Source organism: Gouania willdenowi, chromosome 3 (genome assembly GCF_900634775.1).
Source record: "Gouania willdenowi chromosome 3, fGouWil2.1, whole genome shotgun sequence".
Classification (NCBI taxonomy): domain Eukaryota; kingdom Metazoa; phylum Chordata; class Actinopteri; order Blenniiformes; family Gobiesocidae; genus Gouania; species Gouania willdenowi.
Genome location: NC_041046.1, coordinates 42,170,816 through 42,183,368, shown reverse-complemented (window position 1 = coordinate 42,183,368; position 12,553 = coordinate 42,170,816). Strand labels below are relative to the sequence as shown.

General features: G+C 37.7%; 1 protein-coding gene across 1 annotated transcript in view; it reads right to left on the bottom strand.

Moving 5' to 3' along the window:
• Nucleotides 1–12,553, bottom strand: part of LOC114460674 (SH3 and multiple ankyrin repeat domains protein 2-like) — a 284,910-nt gene that overhangs the window by 199,173 nt on the left and 73,184 nt on the right. Inside the window, 3 exon segments of the mRNA XM_028442602.1 lie at nt 1,819–1,890; nt 3,294–3,497; nt 10,450–10,677. Of these exon segments, the coding sequence (XP_028298403.1) occupies nt 1,819–1,890; nt 3,294–3,497; nt 10,450–10,677 (504 nt within the window).

Genomic DNA, 12,553 nt, shown 5'->3' with positions numbered 1-12,553 from the left:
GTCAAACTAATTTTGGTTCAGGGGCAAAATATAGAGCAGTTGAATCTCAAGTGGAACACAGATTTTATGTGGGAAAGCATTTTTGTGCCCTGGTTTGCACTTCCACACATAAATAAAATATGTATGTATGTATGTATGTAAGAAACTGACAATATCCAAGCAATAATTGACAGATATCAGTTCCCAACAGGATCTTCACTTCAAATTTCCAAGATTTTGTGACCAATTTCTATTTAATTAAGGGAAATATAATAATAGTGTAATATAAAACAATAAACCGCCCCCACTGATTGGACTGTTGTTGCTTTCTCAGAGACAATAATATTTGGGGATAATTGGAGGGTAAATTCTAGTATTCTGGCATCATCGTCTTCACATTCTAGAAGCCATTGAGACGACAGTCAGACTGAGGTGGGCGGTAGTGTGACATCTTGGATTTCTTTGTTTGCTTCGCTGCTCATGCTGCATGTTTTGTCTAAATTCTGCTGATGCGTCACTCTAAACCTGAACTAAAAGAGGGACAGTCCACAACCAACCAATCCATTACTCAGGCTGTGGGACTAAACTTAGACTTAGACTTAGACTTCCTTTATTGTCATTCAAACACAAACTTTACAGTATAGATAAGAACAACATTTTGTTGCATTGGCTCGTATAGCAGGATAAAAACAGGATAAAAACAGGATAAAAACAGGATAAAAAGTAGCAAGTAGTTACATAAGGTAAGTAGTATTAAAAAAAAAGAAGAAAGATACAGAAATAGATAAAGAGAAAAATCTATGTGTAAGTTTCCTATAAGGTTCAGTAATCAGTTTTCTGTAAAACGGGATAAAAAAACAAACTATTCATATAAGGTAAGTAGTATTTAAAAAAAAAAAAGATAAGTTGCAGATATAAATAGATATAAATAGATATCAAGAGGAAAAGTTATGTGTAAAGTTGCTATACAGATAATTATATTGCATGTTTTTTTTAATGCATGTTATATTGTGTATTTCTCCAGTTCAGTCAGGTTATATTGTCTTTTTTACAGTCCAGTGAGGTAATCCGGTTGTGGGGGTTTGAGGGGAAATGAAGGGATTATTTTTTGTTCAGAAGTCTTAAGGCCTGAGATAAGAAGCTGTTACAGAACCTGGAGGTTCTGCTTCGTAGGCTGCGGAACCTCTTTCCACAGTCCAGCAGCAAAAACAGTCCATTCCTGACTGGGTGATATACTGTAACTGTAACTGTTGTAGCTGATGTACTCTAAAAAAGTGCAGGCAAGAAATTCAACACATTTTCGACAACTTGTTCTAAACCATTTCATAATTCATGAGTAGACCTTGGCTAGGGTCCACCACATTTGACGCCAAATCAATTTTAGTCTTTCAGTGACGAGAGAATCTGGTTCTGGATGGAATTATTGTTGTAGCCTGCAGAGAAAAACAGGAGGGGCTTGTACTCTTCAAAACTGTATCGCAGCAGTTGTTGAAGTAACTCAAAGTTCTGAGTGAACGTAGATTATAACCTCCTATTCTCACTGGAGTCAACCTGCATCGATTAGTGCGTCTGATGTCATGACGTCTCTGCCTACTCTAGAATTTCATGAGAAAAGTCTCGAGAAAAAAAATCAAATTTCACGAGAAGTTTGTCAAATTGTGTACACCTGAATGCATGTGTAGACTCATTATTGGAGGAACTAGTTAAATGTGTAACACAGTCACACACACACACACACACACACACACACAGCATCGTAAAAGGGGCTTGACAGAGAGGTGAAGACAATGGTTCTTGAAAGCGAAGATAACAAAGGCCCAGGAAGTGTTGCAGCAGTACCTTTGTGTGAAGCCTGGCGATCTGTTTCTCGTCCACATTGGGCTGCCTGTACACTCGACTCTTGTAGCGAAACTGTGAGGAGCAAAAAGTGGAAAAGATTCTAAAGATTCTCAGACAACAGAACAAATCATCAAGATTTGTAGTGAAAGGTCATATCTTATGTTAAACTTGCTAGAATTACTGCTAGAAAGCTTTATTTGATCTCCACTGTAAATGCTATTGACATTCTCGGAAAATATTTTGTGCATTGCATTGTGGGATGTGGAGTCCCATAGAGGACAGTGACTGACTCCCTGTGATATTGCCTCACTCCATTTGACCAGATTCAGATCTTTACGTCTAAGCCTTAAAATAAACATCTGCAATTGTTTAACTGCAACTTTCTAACCGTAAAAACACCAGAAATGACTTTTTACGAGCAAACACCAGAAATACAGTATGTCTTTATCTGATTAAACAATAAATAAAACATGTACCCAGCAGCTTTAAAGTCCAATAAAAGTCTTTTTATATTGGAACATTAGGTGGGTGAATCTTACAAACAATTCTACCTTTTTTTGTGCGTTTTACAGCTATAACAACTACTAACTAAACGGTTACAAAATTAAACAGGTTAGGTAAATAAAAAACTAAGCTTAGATTTATAACAGATAAGGGTCATTTATATATTTCATATATTTATTTTTTATTTTATTAGCTTAGCCAATATCCGATTTGCAGATATTGTTCAACATTTGATTCTAACCAATACCGGCATAGAGCCCCTCCCACTTAACCTAATATTAGGTCACATGATATAAATATCCATGGCATTAACAGGTAAATCCACTATACAGTATGTATTGTATGATCTTCTGTGTACAACTTAGATATACTCATGATTAATTTGCAAATTAACCACATTATTTAAAATTTCCAAACTAAAGCTAAAAATGATCTTCTACATAATAGATCACATCTGTCAAACTTAAGGTCTGGGGGCCAAATCCGGCCCTTTAGAGCATCAAATCCGGCATGCCTGCTTGTTTTAACATTTTAACTGGTGGAAAGTCCTTTTTCTGATATCTAAAATTGAACTCTGACTAGTTATAAAAGGCCAAATACGGCTCTTCATAGCATCAAATTTGGCCATCTCAAAAAAGTAAAAGAAAAAACATGAAACATTTTGTAAATTACCAACTAATTCAGTTGTACTAGTCATTTTTATTCTGAAATTGTTGAAAGAACTCACAATTTCTCCAAAATCTGGCAAATTTTATTCCCACCTAAAATCTGTGGCTCACTTAAGGTCAAACTGGTCCGTATTTGGCCCCTGAACTAAAATAGTTTGACACCCCTGTAATAGGTAATAAATTATAAACCATATTATTTAATATAATAATTATATTTAATTCAACTTGACTCTAAGTTAATTTATGGAGTAAAGCTGAGGAGAAATGCTGACAGCAAACACAAAGCGAAACATTGTGATTTACCTCCAAAGACGGGACGCCTTTGGTGATTGGCTGTGGATACTCTCGGAGGTTGCGCTCCTCGTCCAGAAACTTTCCGTCCCTCCCGTTGCTCGAGGGCTGGAAGAGGCCGTAGTTGAGCACGTCCTTCAGGCACTGGTTGAGCGTGCACAGGATCCGCTGCTTGGCAACCCACACGCTGGCATCTGGGTTAAAGCGCATACACTTCTGAGGAGGAAACACGAGAGGGAAAAGAAATCCAATCAGAAGACAAGTATGGCAAGCCTTTCAACGTTCAATCAGTTGCAATTTTAGTTTTCACGAGTGGGAACATGTCAAATGTTATTTGTACATCTGGAAATCAATTTTGACACGTTACAATTACATTTTCACATGTTGCCAGCAAAGCCATTTTTACATTTATTCCAATATGTGATTTTAACTAGTGGAAAGTCCGTTTTCTGATATCTAAAATTGAATTCTGACTAATTATAGAAGGAATTGTAGATACCTGAAATAAAGTTGTTACTAGTAAGAATTTAATCAGCGATGGGCATTAACGCGTTAGAAGTATCACATTACTGTAATCTGATTACTTTTCCCAATTAACAAGTAAAGTAAGAGATTAAAATTGAAAAAAAAAATATTATATTAGTTATTTTTCTGCAAGCAGGCTGCGTTACTGCGTTACTAAATGAAACCGTCTCGCGACTGTTCGTTGTGTGTCTCGCGTTTTAAATAGCGCATTCTGACCCAGTCGACCACCATAGTCTCTCTAAGCCAATGACATAAGCAGCGCGACATCATTGGTAAACAACACACACGAAAATGAAGCGTGAGAGAAAGCACATTGAAGCAGTTTGGAAGTACCGACGTTACTTTGAGTTTGACTCCATAAAAGACGACAAAAACATTAGCTGTAGTTTCTGATAATTATCTTATTATTATCTTGTTATATTATTTTTCTTAGTTTTGCATCTATTAGTCTTTCACAACGGTTTAAAAAGACAGAATCCTACACAATGTGGCTCAGACTCGTCCCAATTGTGGCTTCAATCCAACCACCAGAGCTTCACCATCTCATTGTTTCATTGTTTTCTAGTTGCTAACCAGGGCCAACAACCTCCCTGAGATTGTAACAGACACGACCCTTCAGCCCTTCCTGATTTCTCCCACTTACAGCCTCCCCGAGGAAAAGAAAAGCAAACAATGCTGGGCTTGTGGACCTAATTTGTAGCTGAGAGGATGAATGGGCACAGCGCCGTGGCATTCACAGCTGGAGGTGCTGCTCAGACCTGCCTCTGTGATAACAGATGAAGGGATGAGCGCTTTGTGAAACCAGAGAAGCCAGAGCAGAGGAGGATGAGCTGAAGGAGAATGGAAGCAGATGTCTGGCGTCCATCGGAGGTGGTTTGGACTGGTATAGCGTATTTTTCTTGTTAAATCCAGTGGCTGATCTCCAACTATTCCCCACTATTGGTGCCACATTATTACATGATCACCATAAAGCTGGATTTCATCGTTATTTCAGAGACCTGACGTGGTAGCTGTACTACAGTATGCTATGCTACGTGTTAGTTTCTTGACTAATGTGTTGCACAGACCAGAGAAAGCTACAAGCTAATTTTCACCTGTAGTCCCTGGGCAGAGGCAAAGTGACAGCAGGTTTATACAGTGGACAATGACATTCTTACTTAAAGGTGCAGTCTGCAACTATTATAAAAGTGACTTTTTGTCATATATGCTAAAGCTGTCACTATATAAGGACAGCTTTAGATAAAACTAGTAGTTTGTGTGATAAAAACAGACTCATTGAGTCCCGCCCCCTGCTGCTCCTGCAGCCTTTGGCAGATTGTAAGTAAGTAATGTTTATTTCTATAGCACCTTTCACAGACAGAGGCCACAAAGCTTTACATCCACTCATTCACACTCACACACCACTGGAACAGAGCTGCCATGCAAGGCGCTGGTCAACCAGTGCTGGTTCAGTGCCTTGCCCATTAACTCTTCGACACAAAGACCGGTAAAGACCGGGATCAAACCCCCAACCTCTCGATTGGAGGACTACCCCTCTACCACCTGAGCCACGGTCGCCCAACGATTGCCAGAATGCAAAAAGAACCAATCACAGCCAGGATTGTGTTTGATGGGCTGTCTGACAGCTCTTGCTCACAGTCCCCGCCCCTTTCCTGGGGCGGGGACTGTGGACTGGGTCTTTTTCCCAGTGTATGGTCTGGAGGAGTAGAAGATGGAATTGGTGACTTTTCTGCTTGAAAGTTAATTACTGCTGTTTGATTTACATTATGTTTGATTTGTAATTATTACACGAGAACTCTGTGGTGCATGTGTTGTTCGTGTGCGGTTAACTTTCCTTTTTTCTCTAACTTTTTCATAATTTTCTCTCTAAATTTGAGGTAATGTGGATGTTTGTTAGCAGAATATCTCAAAAAGTTCTGACCAGATTTAAATAAGATTTGGTGAGCTGATAAACGATGTCAAAAGGAAGAATGATTTTGATTCTGAAGATGATCTGGCAGACACTGTAGATACAGTGTCCAGAACAAGTTTTGGTGACTTTGTGCCTCTAAACTTTTTGCCTTCTGTGTTTTACACTCACCGTGCTCTTGTTTAAAAAGTAATGTGTTGAAATTTCAGATATTTGTGTCAAAATGTAGTAAAAAATATTCAGGAAAATAAAGACAGAACCCTAAAAATCCAACAACAGAGCTTCTGTACTTCTAAGGCCATCCTTACAAGGGTCAAAGCATCAATATTAGCATATATGCTAATCAGCACATTTTCATTAAACATTCTAACAGAAGTATTGTGTGTATCTTCTTTAGCTTTATTACCTCTACACTCTACATTCACAAATGCAAATATTCAAAAAGCAGAATCTTCTACTCAACACAGTTTAAATAAGAATATGATTAAAGAGAACAACAATCGTGTTTTTTTTCTCATGTTCACTTTGTCACTACTTTTTATTTCTAAAGCTGATGGTCTTTTGTTTCTATTCATCTTATTTCTCAGGATCAGGAGCTGCTTTGAAATCCTGTGGCACTCCATCAGACATTTCCCCTGAATGCGCACACAACTCCTCCCACACACACACACACACACACACGTGCACACGCCTGTAAATCACCACGCCACGTGCGGCCTACGCAGCTCATCGAGCAGAGGAAGCTTCGAGGGAAGAACTCGTTCCCTTCTTCACTTCAAAGTAGAAGAAAGAGAGAAGGAGAGCGCTGCTGTAGAACTGCAGGAAGCTCTCATCAGATATCAGAGAGACATGGATTGTATGCAGGGCAGTTTAAAGGGAATCCTTCTGCGTTTTAACCGCTCTGGGATTTGTTTCCGTGAAAACTCTGCTTTGTTTGGGCAATAAAAGTGTAGAGTGTGTCAGGGCAAAATTGTTAGTTATGTTTATTAACATATTTACTCATAGACCTTATTCTTTTTAAGGCTTTAAGTTGAGACTTTTCATTTCTGCTGTCTCATGTTTTCTGCTCTCTTCTCGAGGTCAGCTTCCCAAAACACATCTTATCCCTCAGACACAGAGGCATGACACACTCACATGCCTACACACACTCACATAGTCACACGTACACACCCAATACACATCCATTCATACACACAAACACCATACACGCACACACCTCCAACACTCACGACAATCAGGAGATACCAGAGAACTGGTTGTTTTGACCTAAAGAAGAAACTGTCTCTTTTCACCCTCTTCTTTCACCTCCACCCTGTCCTCTTTATCTCCTGGGGGGAGGAGGGAGGGGGACTGAGGGGGAATATACGTGATGAGTTAGAACTGTGCCACTCTGTCATCGGACGTCCGCCCGGGGCGGTCACTAATTTTGTCCATCTTTGTACTCCTTTTTATTTAGTTTTATAATAAACCTTTTTTATAAAATCATCAATGCCTCGCCTGGACTCCATCATTCAACCAGAGCAATAAATCATGTCTCCAAATGAGGTCAACCGCAAATTTGCCGTGACAAGCGCATCAGAGAAGTAAATTGTACTTTGACTATTTTCCTAGATCTCAGAGCGTTGCAAACAAATATGCAGCTCTGACGGAGCGCTGCGGGACAAGTAAAGCATGAAAACAACAGCTCACTGCAGACGTGAAACAGTGAGGAGGGCCAGGCGTGCGTCGATGTTTGGAAAAACTCATGAAAAAACAAGGTTTAACATGTTAGCGTACTGAAGACGCAGCTCAGATCTGCAGAACGGACACAGTGCCAGTCATTAGCTGGGTTTCCATTACAGTTTTTTGTAAAATAAAAGTCATATTTCTAAGGATCAACAAAGTAAAGTTGTTTCCATTGATGGTTGTTTTGGAGCCTCGTAACTCCAGTGAAATATCATCTCACGAGACTTTGCTACAGGAAGATGAACTTCCTTATAACACTCTGTATTCCTTTGCTGTTTCACGTCTAATGTGGCTGTCATGATTTTTAAGTATAATGCTAAGAAATGTCTCAGTCTATTCTTTACCGCGCCATGTTTTCTCAGAGAGAAGTGGTCATGTGACCATGTACGTCACGTCCTGTGACGCGTAATTGCGTTAAAAAGTGTTTAATTATGCTTTTGCAACACATTTCAATATTGAAACGTATAAAAAACCTTTTCATAAAAGCGTAAAACCTTTTTAGTGATACCTAAAGGTTTTTTTTTTCAAAGTTCTGGTGTTTCTACTACCAGTTTTTATTGCGCTATTTAGATTTTACACATTTCCCAGGGTAATGGGTGAAACTAAACATGCAGCCCAAGACAGAAATAGATAATGAGCTGTTGTGGAGGTCCTATTCCCCACCAGGGCTCAAAGAGGATCAGTACGTACATTTGGTAACACTTTATTTAAAGTTTAATACATAAAGGCTGACATGATACCTGTCAATAGCATGAATAAGGTGTCATTAGGAAGATATTTTATCCCGTCATGCGGTCCTTTATTTTAATAAACATCTGTGAATTGTTGCTACGTCTGTTGGCATTTGAGTTTTTTATTTGTATGTACTTTTAATGTCATGTTGTGGAGTGTATTTATAAACCGTGCAGCTTGGTGGCAAATAAAATGACCCACTGAGGATTAATAAAGTTTCTCTAATCTAATCTAAATGTCGTTCGTTACTCTAACCCAGCGGTCTGCAACTTGCGGCTCTGGAGCCTCATGTGGCTCTTTGACTCTTATGCAATGGCTCCCTATAGCTTTAAAAAAAATTACTGAAATAAATAGTTATTTTTCTTACAGAGGCTATTAATGATTAATGACAAATAAAATCAAGATATAACAATTTGTTAACCTAAAATAAATCACCTTCCTACTTCACCCCCTGCAACATCTACAGACCAACAAAAACACTATTATGGAAGAAAATACAGATTTTAATTGTGTGGGAACAGATTCATTTAACCACCAATGTACAGGTTAAATATACATGTTTTATGTGTGGTAAGAAATTAGCACATGTTATCATATTCAAGTGACTTTTTGTAGCCTTTCAAACACATTAACATTATGTTCATATAAACTATAAACTGAGATGTGTAAGAATTTGAAGATGAAAGATACTGTTTTATTTCTTGATGTCTATATATATATATTTTTTTTTTTTCTTAAACTGTTTTTAAGTTTCCATTTACATGATCAATAAAAATCAAGTCAAATTAAATCAAACAATATTCTATATAATTTTAACTGTATAGAATTTAATACACTGTATTGGTATTTTTTTTAATCCAGGTGAGATGAGGTTCAATGGTATGGGGTGCCAAGTGTAAAAATTTAGTATAAAAGTTTTAGCTAACACATTTTCATTATTTATCTCACTTTTCTCATATTTAGCACATTTTCCTACATTTAACCACATATATATTGTGTTGCGGGAGTTTACTGTGAAGGGCAGCTCGTCCACCTGCCATGATCGTGCGCTCGATCTCCACCACCAGGACAGAACCAGCCATAATCACCCAGGCAAGCATCGGTGAAGGGTGAAGAGGTGGGTGGGATCGGCTGTGTGTGTCTTTGCTTGTGTACTGGTTGAGGTTACAAGGGGCGGGGTCAATTAGCATATGTGTGAAACATTGAAGTTAAACATTTAGATTTAACATTTAACATTTAGATTTAACATTCATAAGATTAAGCATTTAGATATGATATATAACATTTAGATTTAAACATTTAGATTTAGAGTTAATATTTAGATTTAGATTTAAACATTTAGATTTAGAGTTAATATTTAGATTTAGATTTAAACATTTAGATTTAGAGTTAATATTTAGATTTAAACATTTAGATTTAGATTTAACATTTATACATAAGATTTAACATTTAGACTTAGATTTAACATTTAGATATAACATATACCATTTAGATTTAGATTTAAATATAGATTTAACATTTAGATATAACATATACCATTTAGATTTAGATTTAAATATTTAGACTTTAATGCTTTTTTTAAGCTCTATATATGTGGTTAAATGTTGTGTTAAATGTAGGAAAATGTGCTAAATATGAGAAAAGTGAGATAAATAATGAAAATGTGTTTGCTACTACTTTTATACGACATTTGTACACTTAGCACCCCATAAAATGGCTCCTTGTAGAGTAAAGGTTGCAGACACCTGGACTAACCCATGACCTTAACCTTAACTATAATCCTACTTAACCCTAACTCTGTTAGATCCCTCCACCTAACCCAAAAAATGCCAACATAGCTCCAAAGGTGTCATAAAAAAGAAAACGACAGCCTAAGTGACACCTGTTTCATGCTAATGACAGTGTAGTGTCAGCCTTTATGTATAAAACATTTAAGTAAAGTGTTAACGTACATTTTGTTCACATGAGCATGAATGACCACTGAAAAGTCCCTGAAATCCAGATGGTGTGTAAAATGTAGAAAATAAAAACACATTCTTAACAAGTTCCCATTGGTTTCAGTGCTTCTCTTTGCTGTGTGCGCTAAAGTGCTAATGTGCTAGCGGCGTTTCATCCGTAGGTAGAGTGAGTCGTGTGGGTCGAGTGAGAAATGCAACAGTTTGTTTCCACTCATCTTACATCTTAATATATTACAGTGATTTATTGGTTTTCCTTTTTATTTCATAAAACTCCACTCCTACACACTCAGTGATGGTGACATCCAAACGCTCCACTCACCGTCTGCTGGAGGTCGGGGATGACGACGCGGATCACCAGAGAGTTTATGTGCACGTCGTCCATGCGGCTCTGCAGGGGCTCGGCCGTGGCCCTTATGGTCTCGTAGATGGTCTCGTCACGGGAGCTGTCAGAGGCGCAGTCGTCGGAGTAGTCGGAGAAACTCTGAGCCATCTCCTCCTCGCTGGACGTGGAGCTGCGGGACATGGTCAGCAGCTCCGATGGATTCAGCTATAAAACATAAGAACACAGGCTGGTCATTAAGGAGGAAAAATGCTGCGTTTTAAGGTTAAATCAATGTTTTGGACGACCACAAAGACGGTGCTTGTTAGGAAACTTCCTAAAAGTGCAAATAAAGCAGCAGAAAAGTGTTTATTAAAGTTAGTTAAAACCCTCAGGACAGACACGATCTGTGCTCTATTGCAGGGTTTCTCAACCTTGGGGTCGCAAGACACTGGGACAGGGTCGCCAGATGCCTTCAAGAAATTACAAATATCTTTTGACCAATTTGAGCCCATTTTTGCTTATTTTTACCCTTTTTCTGCAACTCCACCAAACTTACCACATTTTAACCTATTTTCATTACTTTTTCTTGGCATATTTTTGCTCCTTTTAATGTATTTTTGTTACATTACTCCCATTTGTTTCTGAAGATGATCCGGCAGACACTGTAAATACAGTATCCTGAACAAATTTTGGTGACTTTGTGCCCCCCATGTCTGTCACTTCTCCATCTGCATATTTTTTCCACTTTCCAGACATTTTCGACACTTTTCCACCTAATGTTGACCCATTATTGTCACCTTTAACCTCTTTTCACTATATTTCATGCCATTAAATTGTTCCTACTTTTTAAATTACATAATCCCAACCCCCCTGCTCCCCCCATTTCTGCCACTTTTAAGTCAATATTGACACTTTGAACCCTTTTTCCCCACTTTTTCTGTCCGTTTTTTCCCACTCTAATTTACATCTTTTAAGCAATTTCTGTTTTTTAAATATCCCATTTAACAACCTTTTCCACTATTTTTGCCTTTTTTTAATCCTTTTACTGCAACTACACCAAACCTGCCATATTTTAACCTATTTTCATCACTTTTTGTCATATTTGTTCTCTATTTAATGCATTTTTGCCACTTCTCCATCATATTTCAATGCCTTTTCTGCACATTTTTTTCCACTTTTAAGATATTTTCATTTATAAACCATTTCCACCACTTTTCCACCTAATGTTGCATATGTTGACCCATTATTTTCACTTTTAACCTCTTTTCACAATAATTCATGCTTATTTTTGCCAATTGAACCACATTCACGTTTTTTCATGCTCATTATTTGTAAATTTAAACTAACTGTTTCAAAATTGACACTTTGAACAATTTTTACCACTTTTTCAGTCCGTTTTCGGCCACTCTAATTTGCAACTTTTAACCAATTTCTGTAGTTTTTAAAATCCCATTTCTCCACCTTTTTCACAATTTTTGGTCACTTTTAACCCATTTTATTTCTGATTAAAACAAGGATTTACATCTTGAATATATACTATGGCAGAAACAATAATAAACTTACTGGATAACAGTGGATATTATTCAGATAAATAAATAAATATGGTGATCACAGATTTATAAAACAATAGACCATCGTTTTACTGACTTTATGGATGGACCCCAAAAATCTCTCCCCTTTATTCCCCCTTATACTGTAGATGGCCCTGTCTCCACATGACTGTTCTTCAATGTACAACCACCTGCAGATACAGCGGGGGTCCCCGTTCTCTGGATCCTTTATTTTGGGGGTCACAGGCTGAAAAGGTTGAGAACCACTTCTCTAGTGAAGCGTGGCATTAACATGATTAATGGTTTAGAAGAAGAAACCAGGAACGTGTCATTAGTCACTGTGGCCTCAATCTGCAGAGGTCGACGTGAAGACGCAGCACAGCTGAGCCTCGACTAAAACACTCAAGGTCATCTCTGCTACTTTATGATTACAGATTAGTGAAGATGAATAACATGAAGAAAGATTATATCAGATTACATCAGACTAGCCTGATCTGTCCTAATATAATCTAGATTACATCAGATTTAATGAGATCACAGTGATTATACTT